At 57.3% G+C, this 16,806-nt stretch overlaps 3 protein-coding genes across 7 annotated transcripts in view; 2 read left to right on the forward strand and 1 right to left on the reverse strand.

Moving 5' to 3' along the window:
- Nucleotides 1-2,723, forward strand: part of ARHGEF17 (Rho guanine nucleotide exchange factor 17) — a 30,842-nt gene extending 28,119 nt beyond the window's left edge. The window contains exons 20-21 of the mRNA XM_014253496.2: nt 454-696; nt 1,345-2,723. Coding sequence (XP_014108971.2) covers nt 454-696; nt 1,345-1,535 — 434 coding nt within the window. The 3' untranslated portion in view covers nt 1,536-2,723. The remainder of the gene's footprint in view (nt 1-453; nt 697-1,344) is intronic.
- Nucleotides 2,724-3,544: 821 nt separating this feature from the next.
- Nucleotides 3,545-11,304, forward strand: RELT (RELT TNF receptor). 3 transcript variants are annotated; one of them, XM_088068980.1, is made up of 11 exons: nt 3,545-3,616; nt 6,006-6,063; nt 8,156-8,245; nt 8,320-8,474; nt 8,557-8,642; nt 8,888-9,121; nt 9,284-9,364; nt 9,453-9,534; nt 9,614-9,799; nt 9,872-9,994; nt 10,590-11,304. In XM_088068980.1, the coding sequence occupies exons 2-10, from the start codon at nt 6,019-6,021 to the stop codon at nt 9,957-9,959; spliced, it is 1,047 nt and encodes a 348-aa protein (XP_087925106.1). In that variant the 5' UTR covers nt 3,545-3,616; nt 6,006-6,018; the 3' UTR covers nt 9,960-9,994; nt 10,590-11,304. The 3 variants fall into 3 exon arrangements, with proteins under 3 accessions (XP_087925106.1, XP_087925108.1, XP_005524139.1); XM_088068982.1 differs by lacking the exon at nt 3,545-3,616 and adding an exon at nt 3,859-3,989; XM_005524082.2 differs by lacking the exon at nt 3,545-3,616 and adding an exon at nt 5,718-5,755.
- Nucleotides 11,305-11,422: 118 nt separating this feature from the next.
- FAM168A (family with sequence similarity 168 member A) overlaps nt 11,423-16,806 on the reverse strand; it is a 132,378-nt gene continuing 126,994 nt past the window's right edge. For all 3 annotated transcript variants that reach the window (XM_005524081.3, XM_088068984.1, XM_088068983.1), the window contains one exon: nt 11,423-16,199. The gene's annotated coding sequence lies outside the window, so the exon portion shown is untranslated. The remainder of the gene's footprint in view (nt 16,200-16,806) is intronic.

Consider the following 16,806-nt stretch of genomic DNA (forward strand, 5'->3'; position numbering starts at 1 on the left):
GGCAGCCCCTGGGGAAATGGATGATCCTGTGTTGGAGCAGGGTGGAAATCCCTTAATCACAGAAACATGGAATCTCAGAATGGTTTTGGTTGGAAGACACCTAATTCCAACCCCCTGCCGTGGGCAGGGACACTTTCCACTATCCCAGGTGGCTCCAAGCCCTGTTCAACCTGGCGTTGGACACTTCCAGGGATCCAGGGGCAGCCACAGCTGCTCTGGGCACCCTGTGCCAGGGCTCCCCACCCTGTCAGGGAACAATTCCTCCCCAATATCCCATCCATCCTTGCCCTCTGGGAAGCCATTTCCCCTTGTCCTATCCGTCCAATCTAGCGCCACCAGCCAGGGGGGTTGTCAGGTCCCTTCCCCACGTCCCATGTGCCGCAGATACCCGCGGGAAAGGGTCCCTGTGGGCGTGGGGCAGGACAAGGCACTGATGGGTGGGATGCTCGGCAGGCTCGGATGCCATTATCCGGCAGCACAAGGCCGCCTGCCTGCGGATCACGGCCCTCCTGGTGTGCAAGGACCTGCTGTGGATCGGGACCAGCGCCGGCGTGGTGCTGACCCTGTCGGTGTCGGCCAAGGCAGCCCCCACGCTGGTTGGGCTGTCCCAGGGTCACACCGGGCACGTGCGCTTCCTCACGGCCATCGAGCTGCCTGACGGCTTGGATGTGCTCTTCCCGCTGCCCAGGGACACGGGTAGGTGGGATGAGTGGCACGTCCCAGTCACGGCACCTTCCAGGAGCTCGTGGGGCTGGGAATGCTGGACCAGGAGTAGCCTTGAAACAGAGTGGGAGTCCCCGTTCCCTTCTTCCCTTGTTAAAATCCAAGGTGAAAAACTGGCAGTGGAGGGTGGGGGAAAGTCGGTGCTAAACTTCCCTCTTCCCAGCATGAGCAACCCCAGAATTCCCAGGGACACCCAAATTCCCACGGTACCACCCAGCCCAGCTCTGAGGCGGGGGTGGGATGGGAAGGAGGAGATGGGATGGGGGCTAGCAGTTCTGAAGGGGGGAGCTCGTAAGGGTTATGGGGGCCAGTTTGGGGTGGGAGGAGGCTTTTGGGGCCAGGATGCGGTGCCTGGGAAAGTGGCAGAGGGTTGATGGTGGGTGCTGCAGGTGAGGTGCTGCAGGAGGTTACTGCAGGTGGGTGCTGCAGGGGGGTGCTGCAGGTGGGTGCTGCAGGGGGGTGCTGCAGGTGAGGTGCTGCAGGTGGGTGCTGCAGGTGAGGTCCTGCAGGGGAGGTGATGCAGGGGAGGTGCTGCAGGGGAGGTGATGCAGGGGGTGCTGTCGGGGACCAGCAGAGTTGCAGGTACACATGTGACCACGTTTGGGGTTCTGCACTCGGCAGGGGCCGAGAAGCCGAGCGAGGCCGAGAAAAGAGACCCGTCCCGGCCGCGTGCCCCCGGCCTGGCGCTGTCCAAGCCCAAGATGTTGGTGATCAGCGGCGGGGACGGCTACGAGGATTTCCGGCTGACCAGCAGCAGCGAGACCGTGGGCCGGGACGACAGCACCAACCACCTCCTCCTCTGGAGAGCGTGACCAGCCGCGGCTCCCCCGGGCCGCCCCGGCCAGGAAACGGGGTGCTGGCCCCCCTGTGTGCAGAGGGGGGGTCCCGGCCCCCTCCCCACCGCCCCCCGCCCCAGCACCTCTCATCTCCAACCCGGCTGTTCTCTGTGTGCTCGGGGTTGGGGGGGATGAGCCCCGGTCCCCCCGCCGTCCCCCCGGCCGCCGCACTGGACTCGGGGGGGGGACACACAGCGCTTCGGGGGCCTCCAGAAGAAGGGGAGGGGGCGGGGGTTTGCTTGGGAAGGCGCTGAGGAGAAGGAGGAGGAGGAGGAGGACGAGGACGTTACCGAGCATCCCTGGGGACCGGCCGGGGGATGCCCGACAGCCAGGAACCTGCCTTGCTCTCCGGTTTTGTGTGTGCCTGCTTCACGGGGCGGGGGGGGCCCGGCCCTGTCACCCCCCCCGGCCCCCGGGACCCCCGGCCACGCCGCGGGACCACCCCAGGGACAATCCGCCCGCGGTGTCCCCCCCGGCCCGGGCCTCCCGCTAACCCGCTCGCTCCATCGCCAGCACCCAGACAGCTCTGTTCGTTTGTTCGTTTGTTTTAAATATATATATATATATTATATATATATAAACATCCTTATTTATTCGAGGGTCTGCGGGGGTCAGGGGTATCATCACCGCACTGCCAGTCCCTGCACTCCGGAGCTGAGGGGGTTAAAACTTCCCGGTTCATCGCCCCGAGGGAGAGCCTGACCCCGCTGGTGGAAGGGGTGGAAGCTGATGGAGGGGAGGAGGGAAGGAAATTTGGGTCCCCCCCCTCCTTCTCTGTGATTCCCAGTGGGATTTCGCAGCCTGGGAAGTGGGATGAAGGCACCACTGCCGTTTGAAGCATCTCTGGAGGAGAACAATCATCTTCGCATTCCCTGCCAGACACCAGGGCTGTCTCCCCACCCTTTAAAGTGGGGTGACAGTGTGGGGGACCCTAAAAATGAGACTGTGCTGGACCAACCCTCCCCCATTTGCCCTTTTTTCGCATTTTCCTGCTTTCACCCCAGGATCCAGGCGAGATCAGTGCTCCCAGATTGGGACACCCTGTTTGTCCCCATGGGAGACGTGACAACCGTGGTGGCAGGGATGAATCAGGGTGTCCCCAATCCCACACAGCTGGGTGAGTGACAGGAATGCTGCCATCCCACATGGAGCCATCCGTCTGTCCGTCAGCGGGGTGAGTGGGTGTGTGCTATAATTGGGATGATGAGGATATTTTGGGAAAGGGGAGGGGAGGGAATTTCGGTCACTTGGGGGCTCTTTGTTATTAAAGGTCACCCGTGCCAGAATGATCCCAGCGTGGTCTCATCCTTCACCTCGGGATGGGGTGGCAGGGACAGGGTGAGGATGGGCACGGCTCCCACCCCCACTGGTGTCGCTGGGAATGTCACCTGCTGGTGCCACTGGTGATGAAGACTCCGGTGGGAGGAAGAAGCCGTTTCCACCGCCGGGGTGCAGTTGTTCTGCCCTGGATAACCCCGCGGGGGATGTCAGGATGTGCTCCCCTCGTGCCGCAGAGCTCTGGGACGCGGCATTCCCTGGCTGGACAAACAGCCGGAGTCGGGGACACCAGGTCGCCCTGGGGAAAACCGAGGGGAACAGAAGGAACACCAGGCCTGTCGGCAACCGGCTGTCCCCACAGAACTGTCCCCTGGGGAAGAGGACAAGGACAAGGCAGGGTACGCTGTCGGACGGGTGAGGAAAGGGGGCGCAGCACTCGTGGGTGTCCCCTGCGAGCCCACATGGGGAAGAAGAAAAAAACCACTTTTTTTTATTAAATTCCTGCTGGGCAGGTAAAACCCACCCTGATCTGGTTGTTCCCGTTTTCCCCCCAAACATCCCCCCGGGGGTGGGATAAAACCCATCCCGAATCCCGCCCGCAATTCCCCCCGCGGCCGGGAGGTGGCGCTGCCGCGGGGCCCGGGGGGCGTGGCCAAACACTGCGGGGCGTGGTCTCATTGCGTGACGTCACGGAAATGGGCGGGGCTTGCGGAGCCGCGCGCCCGCGGGTTCATTCATAAGGAGGAGGCGCGAGCGGCGGGGCGGCCCCGGGGGGACAGGTAAGGGACACCCCCGGCACAGGGACACCCCCTCCGCCCGGGGGGCTCGGGTTATCCCCCCTTAAAGGGTTTTCCCCCGCGGAGCCGTCGGGCTTGGGGATTCTGCGGCTTTGGGTTGTGCGAGGAGGGGGGATCAGGTGTTTTTTTTGGGATGCTCAACCCCCGGCTTTGCGCTAAAAGGGGTGGGCGGTGTTTCTGTCCCGGCCTTATCCCTAAAGCAGGGAATTGGGGGAGCTCCGCCTGGAGTGGGGTGCGCTGCCCCGCGGGTCCGGGAGGCTGCGGCTGCTGCAGCGCCAAAGTAGGTTAGAATAAAGGGTGGAGAGGAGAAAAAGTAGGTTAAGGAATACTCAGCAGCAGCTGCCTGGGAAAAGAGGTAGGAGCCGTATCGGTTTTGGGTTTTTTTTTTTCTTTTTTTTCTATCTTTTTTTTTTTTTTTTGGCTGGAGCTGGAAAATCCCAGGGCTGCGAGCCAAAGGGCCGGAGATGCTGCGGGATGCTGCGGCGTACCCCGGGACGTGCCGCTGCCATCCCAGCGCTTCTCCCGGGACCATTTGACTTTAACGCTGGAATCTGGTGGCGGCTCGGTTGTTCCCACAGCTCCGGTGGGGCCCGGGGGTGCGGTAATGCCGAGTTTCGCTCCATCTGCCGGACAATCCCCCCCTTGTCCGCGTCTGTCTCCGGCAGCTGTTCCCCAAAGTTTTCCCGAACAGTTGCTCTTTTTTCCCCTCTGTTTGTCTGCAGGAGCCGTCGGCTGAAACCCTGTTCCCCCACAGGGAGGGGAAGCCCTCGCTGGAATCCCGGCGGGCAGTTTTAGGTTACAGATCGTATTAAGGGGGGCTGGGAAAAAAGGGCTCATGTGATCCCGAGGGATTTGGGGAGGTTTCTAAAACCAAGTCGCCTCTTCTGGTGTGTCGGCATTGGTGCACCGGGCTGCTGGAGCTTGGAGTGGCCCCAAAAGCAGCCAGCTCTGGCACTGGTGGGGTTATTTTTTGGTTTCCTCTGGTTCTTGCAGGGGTAAATTCTGTCGGTTTGAGGAGTGTGTCAGGGCAGCTGGGTTTCCCAGCATCACCAGCTGAGGATTTGTGCCTGCATACCCCATCCCCATTTGGGATGGCCCCAAGCTGCCCCCAAAAGCAGGTGCTGAGTCCTGGGCAAAGCTCCAGTGGCAACCAGGAGCTGGCACCCTCTGGCTCCTGCACCTCCTGCATCCCTGTGGCAGCGTTTTGTTCATCTGAGGGATGTCCTTAATCCTTGGATGAAGCTTGGCCTCAAATCAGCTTTAGCCCTGCTCCTGGCGGTGTTCAGATCCAGTTATCAGGATCTGGAATGCTCTGGTGAGCCGGGATGCTCGTGGTCCCTCAGCCACAGTGGGACCTTCCTGTCACCTCAGTGTGTCCCTGGAGTGCTTGAATTCCACAGCCCCAGAGAATTTAAATGCTTCACCTTAGGTTTAAATTCCAGTTTCATTGACCTATAGGGTGGAGAGCTTGCATGGGTGTCACCATCCCCTGGGCTCTCGAGGGGCACATCCCAAATCCCAGGGGGGTTCAGGAGCTGGGCTGGCCGGCTCCATGCTGGCACCCTGCAGTGCTCCTGTACTGGGAGCTACTGGAGGGAGCTGGAGTACGGAGGATGCTCGTTTTGGGTTCTGCCATCGTGTCCCAACCCACCTCAACACCCCCAGGACCCCCCTCACATGTAATTAGCTGCATCTCGGGGTGGTGCTGGCCACTAATTAGGAGAAACTTGTCAGGCACAGGCTGTAATGAAGCTCTGCTGGGCCTTTCACAGGACCGTGACAACCGGGGGGGAATTTCCATGCGGGAGGCAGGATTTCCATGCAGGCGGCAGGATTTCCATGTGGAGGCTGGATCTGGGTTTGGGTTACTATTTATTTTCTCCTTCCTTCCCCTATGCTGTCAGCACAGATTTTAATTTTAACAACCAATTGCTGAGCCCAAAGAGGGGGGATGAGACTCTGGGAAACACCTCTTGTTTTGTTCGATTTTTCATTTAAATATTTTTAATTTTTTTTTTTTGGTGACTTCATTTCCTTGTGACAGATGCAAAAGGATTTCCTCCGGAGCAGGAAAAACCTTTCTTTAACTTTGTTAAGAATCATCTGCTCCTTGCATGAATGGTGTGACTCCACTGCTGAGGCTGGTCCCTCTCCAGCTTGGGATGGAGCTGGGATCTCCAAGGGAAGGGGTGATGCTGAGCATTCCATGAAATCTCTAAAGAAAACTTTCTGAGGGATGGTCAGGGCCACTGCTGTAGGGCTATTTAGGCAGATGCCTTGGAGCATCCCAAAGGGGAGAAAAAGGGCCCCCAAATTACTCCTTCGGCGGGATTTTCCCTGGATGATGACGCTGATGTTCCCCCTTGGGCAGGTCTCCCCAGGTGATGAAGAGGAGCGGGATGCACTGGTGGCTTGTCACCGTCCTGGGGGTGAGTACGGCCTTGTCTATCCCATCCCCTCCCATGGATCCCATCCCCATCCCATGGATCCCGTCCCATCCCGTGGATCCCATGGATCCCATCCCATCCCATGGATCCCATCCCATCCCATCCCATGGATCCCATCCCATCCCATCCCATGGATCCCATCCCATCCCATCCCATGGATCCCATCCCATCCCATCCCATGGATCCCATCCCATCCCATCCCATCCCATGGATCCCATCCCATCCCATCCCATCCCATGGATCCCATCCCATCCCATCCCATGGATCCCATCCCATCCCATCCCATGGATCCCATCCCATCCCATCCCATGGATCCCATCCCATCCCATGGATCCCATCCCATCCCATGGATCCCATCCCATCCCATCCCATGGATCCCATCCCATCCCATCCCATGGATCCCATCCCATCCCATCCCATGGATCCCATCCCATCCCATCCCATGGATCCCATCCCATCCCATCCCATGGATCCCATCCCATCCCATCCCATGGATCCCATCCCATCCCATCCCATGGATCCCATCCCATCCCATCCCATGGATCCCATCCCATCCCATCCCATGGATCCCATCCCAACCCATCCCATGGATCCCATCCCATCCCATCCCATGGATCCCATCCCATCCCATCCTATCCCATCCCATGGATCCCATCCCATCCCATCCCATCCCATCCCATGGATCCCATCCCATCCCATCCCATGGATCCCATCCCATCCCATCCCATGGATCCCATCCCATCCCATCCCATGGATCCCATCCCATCCCATCCCATGGATCCCATCCCATCCCATCCCATGGATCCCATCCCATCCCATCCCATGGATCCCATCCCATCCCATCCCATGGATCCCATCCCATCCCATCCCATGGATCCCATCCCATCCCATCCCATGGATCCCATCCCATCCCATCCCATGGATCCCATCCCATCCCATCCCATGGATCCCATCCCATCCCATCCCATGGATCCCATCCCATCCCATCCCATGGATCCCATCCCATCCCATCCCATCCCATCCCATGGATCCCATCCCATCCCATCCCATGGATCCCATCCCATCCCATCCCATGGATCCCATCCCATCCCATCCCATGGATCCCATCCCATCCCATCCCATGGATCCCATCCCATCCCATGGATCCCATCCCATCCCATCCCATGGATCCCATCCCATCCCATCCCATGGATCCCATCCCATCCCATCCCATGGATCCCATCCCATCCCATCCCATGGATCCCATCCCATCCCATCCCATGGATCCCATCCCATCCCATCCCATCCCATCCCATCCCATGGATCCCATCCCATCCCATCCCATGGATCCCATCCCAACCCATCCCATGGATCCCATCCCATCCCATCCCATGGATCCCATCCCATCCCATCCCATGGATCCCATCCCATCCCATCCCATGGATCCCATCCCATCCCATCCCATCCCATGGATCCCATCCCATCCCATCCCATGGATCCCATCCCATCCCATCCCATGGATCCCATCCCATCCCATCCCATGGATCCCATCCCATCCCATGGATCCCATCCCATCCCATCCCATCCCATGGATCCCATCCCATCCCATCCCATGGATCCCATCCCATCCCATGGATCCCATCCCATCCCATGGATCCCATCCCATCCCATGGATCCCATCCCATGGATCCCATCCCATGGATCCATCCCATGGATCCATCCCATCCCATCCCATGGATCCCATCCCATCCCATGGATCCCATCCCATCCTGTCCCATGGATCCCGTCCCATGGATCCCATCCCATGGATCCCATCCCATGGATCCCATCCCATGGATCCCATGGATCCCATCCCATCCCATGGATCCCATCCCATCCCATGGATCCCATCCCATCCCATGCGGGACACGGCCATGGGTTTGCATCCATCGCAGTGCATCCAGCGAGTTCACATCCCTCGCACCACTGGAGAAGGCCGGCCGCTGGCTGGGTGGCAGCAGTGGCACCACCCGTGACAGGGTGGCATCTGCCAGTGCCGGGCAGGGGCAGTGGGGCAGCAGCAGCAGCCGGCTCTGAGAGCTCTGTTCCTCCCCAGGTGCTGAGCAGAGCTGCCCAGGGGGCCGGGAGCTGCAGCGCCCCGGAGCCGGGGACAGCGGGATGCCCGCCCGGAGAGGAGCCCACCGGGGTAAGCCGTGCCCACCTGCGGCACCCGCAGCCGGAGGGAGGCGGCGGGAGCTCACCCCCGTTCTCTCACCGCAGGATGCAGCGGGGACCTGCCGAGCTTGTCCCCCCGGCACCTTCTCCCCGGGGGACGCGTCCTGCGCCGCTCACACCCGGTGCCGCGCCGGGAACAGGATCCTGCTGGCGGCGGGGACGGCGGCGAGCGACAGCCGGTGCGGAGCCTGCCTGCCGGGGTGAGCCCAGCCGGGGCACGCTGAGCCCCAGCCCCGCCCGGGCTCGGGGGTCGCGGCCTGACCCTCCCCTCCCGCCCCGCAGGTTTCACAGCCCTGGAGGGGAGAGGGAGCCCCGGGGCCGGTGCCTGCCCTGCGCCGCTGCTCCCCGCAGCACCCCGGGCTGCCCAGGTGGGTGCTGGAGCCGGAGGTGACGCCCCAGGGCTGGGGGCGATGGAGGAGCTTGCGCCGGCCCGGGGATGCCACAGGGTGTGTTCCCCCGGGATGGGCCACGATGTCCAGCTGAGGATGCCTCAGCTCACGACACAAGCGGCTTCTGCTTCCCTGGGGTCCGGCGCTGGTGCGGGGCTCCTGGGGAAAAGGGGTTTGATGGCAACAAAGCCCCTCTCTGAGGCTGATCCCGCGCCTCCCCGCAGGCCGGCGAAGAGCCCGCAGCCCCGAAACGCCAGGCCGGGCATCGGGAGCCAACGGGACACGGGTGACCCTGCTGGGTGAGGAGGAGGAGGAGGCGGCAGCAGCGCAGGCAGCCGTGCTGACCATCGTCCCGGTCTTCTGTGCCATGGGATTGTTGGGAATCCTGGTCTGCAACCTGCTGAAGAAGAAGGGTTATCACTGCACTGCCAGCAAGGAGCCCCAGCCCGGCAGCACCGGTGAGCCCTCGTTGTGCCGGGACACCTTTGGTGATCTCACACCCAGCTCATCTTCCTGAGCCCATTCCTGTGGTTTCTGGTCCTCTTTGTCCCAGGGCATCCTGCTTGTCCTTGGGGTGCCTTATTGTCCATCACCGAGTTCTCCCTAACTCCTGCTCCCAGGTCCCAGCTCCATCTACCAGCTGGAGGATGCCAATGAGGACACCATCGGGGTGCTGGTGCGGCTGATCACCGAGAAGAAAGGTCAGGGGCTCCCTGAGAAGGGGGAGGATGGGGTGACCTGGGCCAGAGCCCCGTGACCCCCAACTCCTCGGTGTCCTCCCTCACACAGAAAATGCAGCGGCGCTGGAGGAGCTGCTGAAGGAGCACCAGAGGCAGCAGCTGATGCCCCCGAGCTGTGCCCCCCTCAATAAGTAAGGGTCCCCTAAGGCTGCACTGAGGACCCCCATGGTGGGACCACCCCCATGCTGATGGCATTTCCCCCCTCCCCAGGCTGCACCTCCTGCCTCAGTTTCCCCCCGTCTGCCACCACCAGCAGCACCTGCACACGGTGCAGGGACCGGCCCCGTGTGCCCGCTGCGGCCAGAAGTGGCCCGAGGCGCTGCCATCTCTCAGTGCCACCAAAGTCCCCAAGGCCGGAGCTCATCCCAGCGAGGTGACCATCCTCTCCATCGGCAGGTAAGCAGGGACAGCCGCCCGGGGTGTGTCCCCTCTGCAGCGGGGACAGGCTGACGTGATGCTCCCCAACAGGTTCCGGGTGTCCCGGATCCCTGAGGTGAGGAGCGAGGCAGGGGCTGATCCCCTCCGTGGTCCCCTCCCCGCCGGCAGCGGGATGTGACCCCCACGATGGAGCGTCACCAAGGACCCCGTGAGGTGAGGCCGTGTGCAGGGGAGCCCTGATGTCCTTCCTGGAGAAAGGGGTTCTGAAGGCTGGAAAACGGAGCATTAACGCCGTGGGGACACAGTGTGGGGACAGTGAGGCGGGAGGGAGGGGGCGTCCCTCGCTGCAGGGTGCTGGCAGGGCCTGGCACGGGCTGGCACGGCCGGGGGCTGCTCCCTGACTCATGGGCAGCTGCACGGGCTCACGTCCCCTCCTCCAGCAGCGTTGCTGCTGTGACCATCCAGCTCTGGGCCCTGCCATGAGGGGCTGGAGCGTGTCCAGGGCAGGGAACGGAGCTGGGAAGGGGCTAGAGCCCCAGGACGGGCTGAGGGAGCTGGGAAAGGGGCTCAGCCTGGAGAAAAGGAGGCTCAGGGGGCCCTTCTGGCTCTGCACAACTCCCTGACAGGAGAGGACAGCTGGGGGGGAACAGGGACAAGAGGAGAGGGAATGGCCTCAGGCTGGGCCAGGGGAGGTTTGGGTTGGGTAGTGACAGCCATGGATGAGTGACACCGGCTGTCTCCTGCCACCTTGGGCGGTGCAAAGGGGCCAATCCAGGCTCACCTGTGGTCCATCCCTTGTCCTCCACAGCAGGCACCTGGCCTGGGGGCTGCCTCAGGGGTCAGTGACACCCACAAAGACCCCGTGGAGGGGATGGAGGACACTGGGCGTTGTGTGAAAGCCAGGCCCGCTTGGAGCTGCAGAGTGCTGGAGGTGGCAGCTCTGCTCCTGCCACCAGTCCAACAGCAGCACAGCAAATCCAGCGTCTCGCTCGGCTGCCAAGAAGGATTCTCTGTCCCAGAGGCCTGGTGGTGGCCACAGCATGGTGGCCTGAGGGACAGTAACTCAGGAGCTGTGATGCCAGTGGTGGTGGCCATAGGAATCATCGTCTTTGGGAGCCATGATACCACAACACAGCTCCACTGGAAGGACAGAGGACACTGGATGCCATTCCATGGTCACCTTCTGGGTCTGTTGAACTTTCCAGGACCATCATGAACTCCTGATTTCCCCTCATCACCTGGTGCCAGCACTCAGCATCGCAGGATAATGAATCACTGGATCACAGAATGACTCCCCCCTTCCCAACAACCCAGCTGGGGCACTGATTTCTCCGGGCAAGGCTGGTCTCCTGCATCCATCCATCCATCCATCCATCCATCCATCCATCCATCCATCATCCATCCATCCATCTCAGGAGCACATGGTGGTGGTGCTCGCTGTGAAGATCACACATTTCACTTTCCATAGGAATTGCTTCTATGGGATCACGGTGGCTTGGCCATGTTGGGATCACTGGGACAACCCACACAAGTTGGAGACCATCAACCTCAACCATCAACCCAAAAAAGGGTTTATGGCTGGTCCCTTTCACCTCTCCACAACATCACCGTGCCAAAAAAACCAACCACCAAACCCTCTCGGGCTCTTTTATTTATTTATTTAATTTTTTTTTTGGAAACATTTTAATAGTTATCGAATGTTCTACATCTTACAGTAAATATCGTACAGTTACAAACTCTTGGCTGAAATCTGTCAGGGAGACCACGACCTGATCTTCAGAACCAAAACCAGAACAGAAAACAAACAGGAAAATAACCCCAAATTTACATTTCAGATGGACAAACTGAGGCTGTGGGGCTCTCTAGGGCATCAGTCCAAGGCCATGTTCCCTACACACCTGTGAGATGTAGACTTGGAAGACGTGGTTACTCTTGGGTTTAATTTTTTTGTTGTTGTTCTTTCAGGGAATTTTTTTTTTTGGTATCTATTTTTATTTAAGAGGTCCAATAATACTTAAAAATGAGCCAGTCTGGCGGTCTAAATTAATTTAAAATTAATTACATAGAAAGAGGGGTGGGAGCCTGGTGTGGGTTTTGGCCATGTTGTGGGAATGGGAGGGTTGGGGTGTGATCCTGCACCTCGCCATGCTTCCCTACAAATCCCTCCCCTGATCCTGAATCCCTTTGCTCCCAGGAAAATTCCATCTCCCAGCTCCATCTCTTGCAGGAGGATGCAGGGAGGCTGCAGGTGGCCATGTTATATCAAGATTATTCCCTATAAGCAGCACAATCGAGCGTTTCCAAACGGGAATCGCTCCTGTCAAACCACGTATTTTGCTATTCCTGCCCTGCAAACATTCCCACAAGTTCTTTTACCTGATTGCCAGAGAATCTCCAAGTGCCATGGTGCAACATGCCACAGAAATGCCTTTTCCAAGATTTCCTCCCTCCCAAGCTCCGTCAGGCTTTATTTTCCTTTTTTCCCTATGGGAATGCTAACACACAGCAGAGAAAATATTTGGAGGCTGATCCTGGCTCAGGAGCAAAGTGAAGGGAAGATGGCCAGAGGGTCACCACAGTTTGGGGATGAGAGTTGGAGGGCCTGAAAATATTGGCAGTTTAAAAAAAGCTCAAACCAAAAATACCTGGATTTATGGGTATCCAGCAGCTCTTATTGCTATTGTTGGCTGGTTGGATTTAACCAAAAATAAAGTCTCAAATGTTGTTTTCCACCCCCCTAGAAAACCAGGATCCCATTTCATGCCCTCCAGCTGGGAACTACACCATCCCACATTCCCTGTGGGGATGCGGGAGGGGATGGCCAAGGGTCAGGAGGGTCTCTCTGGGAAAGACCAGATTCAGAGGGAGGCTGGAGGAAAACCTGATGCTCTGAACATCCCTCATTAAAACAAGCTCCTTAAATAACATTTCCTGGGAATTACATCCCAGAACTGCAACAATGCTGAACTGAGAGATTTATTATTCATAAAATACAGAAGCAAATCCTTGCCAGAGGGTTCAGCCACTTGGAGGCATGATGGCCTCAGGCTTCAAGGGGCCCCTGGGGTTTGGGGGGGTCACCACTAGCACTAAAATCCTATTTCCCCCCCAAATGTCGCATCGCAGCTTGTGTTTTGAAGTAAAGGTAAGAGCAGGGATGGTTTGATGGTTTGGAGTTATTTTCCTTCCTCTTTAGCTGGAATTTTAACCTCAGACACTTCAGTGGCTGCTAAGGATGGTTTAAGCCCTCCTGCTCTTCCCCACTAATGCCTGGTGTGATCCTTCACTGTGGAAAACCCTTCTCCTTAACCAACATCAGCAAAGCCTTGCTGGAATTAAATGTTTGAGAAGCTGGTGGCCCCAACAGTGTCCCCCACTGTGACCTTCCCAGGACCCTCACTTAAGCCAAGACTTGACCAAGGGAAGGACTTGGGATGAAGGAAAGGGCAGGGAGCATCTACCCATCACCACAGCCCCATGAAGCCACCTTGGGAAGGAGCTACCCAAGCCTGGCACCTTGTGGTGGCCCCAAAGCCATGTGGTGGCCCTGGTTCCACACAGTGGCTCAAGGCTGGTTACCAAATGTCCTCACTAAAGCCTCTGACCCAACAGGTGGCAAATATTTCGCCTCTCCACACTTTGGTTAATGAGCATTTCTGCCTGGGAATAATGGGATGAGGAGCACTGAACCTGCTATTGATCCAAGCAAAGGAATTAAAACCCAACTGCCCCGTGTCAGGTCTCATCAGTGGGAACATTGGATGATCCACCACACTCAACTCCCAGGGTTTTCTCCCCCATCTTTAATGCTTTTTTTTTCCTTCCAGGAGAAAGCCCAACATCTCCTTTCCACACATAGGCCAAAATTTTAGGAGTGGTTCCTAAAGTGGAGCAGGGTGTCTGGGACAGTGGTGGGATGGTGTCTGCTGGGAAAGGTTGTTTGCAGAGCCCAGGCTGGGATCCCAAAGCTCGTTGGACCCCACAAACCAGAGAGCCATTATGCGGGGAGACCTGATTCAATGCTGACAGACAGCTCCTGGTATGTAACACAAAGTCAACATGAGAGGGGAAAAGAGGGCATCTCAGAAGTCTTCAATTCTTAGGATCTACTGGGGATATTTTGGCCCAGGTTTAACTGCCATGTGATACAAACAGTGTGGTGGTTGTTATTTCCCAAGGTCCTGTTGCTCTTTACTAATCCTTGGCTTTGCCAAGCCAAATGGGGAAACCACTGATTATTGGCTCTTTTTCTCTTTTTTCCTTCTCCTTTCCCTCTATACCAACCCGAAGTGCGCGGGTACGGGCCCGAGGGTGCCCCTTCCCCACCCCACAGCACTGGTGTCCAGTTTCCTTCACTTTATTCCCCTTGAGGCTGAGGAGGTCAACCAGAGCTTTGCTCTAATTTCCTTCAAAACCAGCAGAATCAACCAAATGACCCCCAAACAGAAGTGCCCATGCCAACACCCAACCCAACAAACCACCTGGGACCAAGCAGTGGGAGGGAAAGTCCTCCTGGGATCCCTAGGCTTTTTACTCCCCACCTGGCCCCTGCTCAAGGGAAGGAGCTCCAGGAGCTCCTCCCAGTGGCAGCAGAAGCCAAGCTGGGAGACACCAGTGAGAGTGTGGAACACTTTTGGCACACTTGAGGCAAAAATCAAAACCCAACCAAGCTTTTGTCTTAAAAAAACCAATAAAATCTCAAAAACCTTGTTTCTATGCTGGGTTTAGTGATAAGGACTTAAAAACAAACTGGCCACAAGCATTGTCTGCAAATCCAAACTGCCTCTGCTGCTCTCAAGACAACTTATTGCTCTACTTGGACACCCCAAGGGAGGATGTCACCAGCTTCCTGTCCCCGTGTCCCCAGGTAAGCCAAACCCCCCCGAAACGACCCAGATGCCCACAGCCTCTGCGTGCCCAGTGTCCTCCATCCTGGTCCTTGCCAACTGTGGATCACCTTCCCTGCTGTCACCTCAGGTGCCTTCCCGTGAAGAAGGCGACGTGTTTATTGCTATTGCTTCCTCCTCTCCCACTTCTCCAAGCAGAGCAGCCAGACATCATCCCCCTCCCCGGCCTTTCTCTGTGGTGCTGGTATTTGTGCTTGGATGAATATTTCTCCTGGGAGTCTTGGAGCTGTAACCCAAAGAGTGGGAGGAGGACACCCCAACTGCCACGGAGGCAGAGTGGTTTGGTCTCAGCCTTGCCAACACCGTGGGTGCAAGGTGAAGCCACCCATCTTCCCCTCGCCCTGCCTTGAAGACTCATCTCCATCAACCAGACGCCCTCTTTTCCCACACCACCATACTCTGGAGAAGCCCTTCAGACCAAACCCTGAACCTGGAGGAGCTGCTCAGACCAAACCCTAACCCGGGAGAAGCTCTTCAGACCAAACCCTGAACCTGGAGGAGCTGCTCAGACAAAACCCTAAACTGAGAGAAGCTCTCCAGATCAACCCTTGGACATGGAGAAGCTCTTCAGCCCAACCTTTGGACATCTCCTTGCTTCCCTCAGCAGCTGCCCAGCACATCTCTGCCTGCAAACAGCAGCCACGCAAGGAAGGAGCCGCCTTTTTCCTCATGCTGCCCCAGGATGTGGCTGAGGGGGAGCATCCCGTTTTCCCAAAAGGTTCAAGATGCTCCCAGGGCACACGTCTTCCCGCTGCTCCCTTCCCATCACCCACGACCCGTTTGCCCAGTTGGAAAAAGCAGACCAAAGACCCGCTGGTGACCAGTCCTCGTGCTTCCTAAGACAAGTGTGTTACGTCGCTAATTATATTTATATTCTCTTACTCCTACAAAAAAGAAGGGATGAGTTCAGAATTCCACTGCAGATAATGCATTTATAATCTATCACGACAGCTATCTGGAAGACACCAATTTTCTTGTAATATGTTATGGAAGATTGAATAATTTATATTCTTCAACTAAAAATACCCAAACCAAATCGGAATAAGCCTGCCTACCAGCGCTGTGCTTTTCACATAGTACCCTGAACATCAACCACTCTTACTAGCCAAAAAAAATCTAGGCTCTTGTCAACAACAACGACAACAGAAAAATAACAAAAAGAACCCAAACGAACAAGAAGTGGGGGGATCTTTGCACCACTCGGCTGGGCAATGCTGGAAAAGTGAAAATTCTGAGCTTTCAAATGATAGGACCGAAGAGAGAACTTGACTATTGCTCAGTGTCAGTATGTGTGTTACACAATTCGTGTGGGAGGGGGAGGAAGGGGGGAAAAAAAGAGGCAGAAGATTAGAAAAAGCAGCTTTTACAAAAACCACTAAAGAATGCATAAAGTGACCCTTGCACTTTTTTTTTTTTTCTTTTGTTCTTGCAAACAGACGAGGCGCTGCAGCCCAGTGGCCGCAGCGCCGATGTAAGACTTGTGTAGTTGCATACAATGTTTGACTCCAGATCTGGAAGAGAGAAAATACATTAAAAACAGGGAGTTAGAAGGATGTTTCCCTCCTCTCTGCACCCCTGTACCACGTGGAGCTGATCCACATGGAATTTAACCGTCCCTGTGAGCAATTTCTCAGGCAAGGGAGCTGGGAAAGCGGCAGCTCACTGGTGCTATCCAATGCAGAGGATTACAAATATGCAGATGGGATGCTCCCTGCTAATTGCACACCAATTTGGGAGGGGCAGGATTAGCCCAGTGTAATTTGTGTGGCACAGAGAGATTTTAGATAACCCCGGGACGGGATCGTGTTCCCATCAACTGCCTGTCCTGGTAATTGGGCATGATGGGCCAAGGGCTCCAGGAACAAGCAGCTGAGATTTCTGGGATCCTGAGCATGACAGGAACACACAGGCAGTCGCACGCAACCCCGGTGCTAATGGACAGCGTGATCTCCCAGCAGGGGCATAGAAATATTCCAGTGACATAAAGATGGGGAGGGACTCTTTGTCAGGGAATGCAGTGATAGGCCTGGGGTAATGGTTTCAGACTGCCAGAGGGCAGGGTTAGATGGGATATTGGGAAGCAATTCCTCACTGTGAGGGTGGGGAGGCCTTGGCACG

The sequence above is a fragment of the Pseudopodoces humilis genome, chromosome 2 (genome assembly GCF_049639895.1).
Source record: "Pseudopodoces humilis isolate 2021_Gansu_Grassland_sample_001 chromosome 2, ASM4963989v1, whole genome shotgun sequence".
NCBI classification, from domain to species: Eukaryota; Metazoa; Chordata; class Aves; order Passeriformes; family Paridae; genus Pseudopodoces; species Pseudopodoces humilis.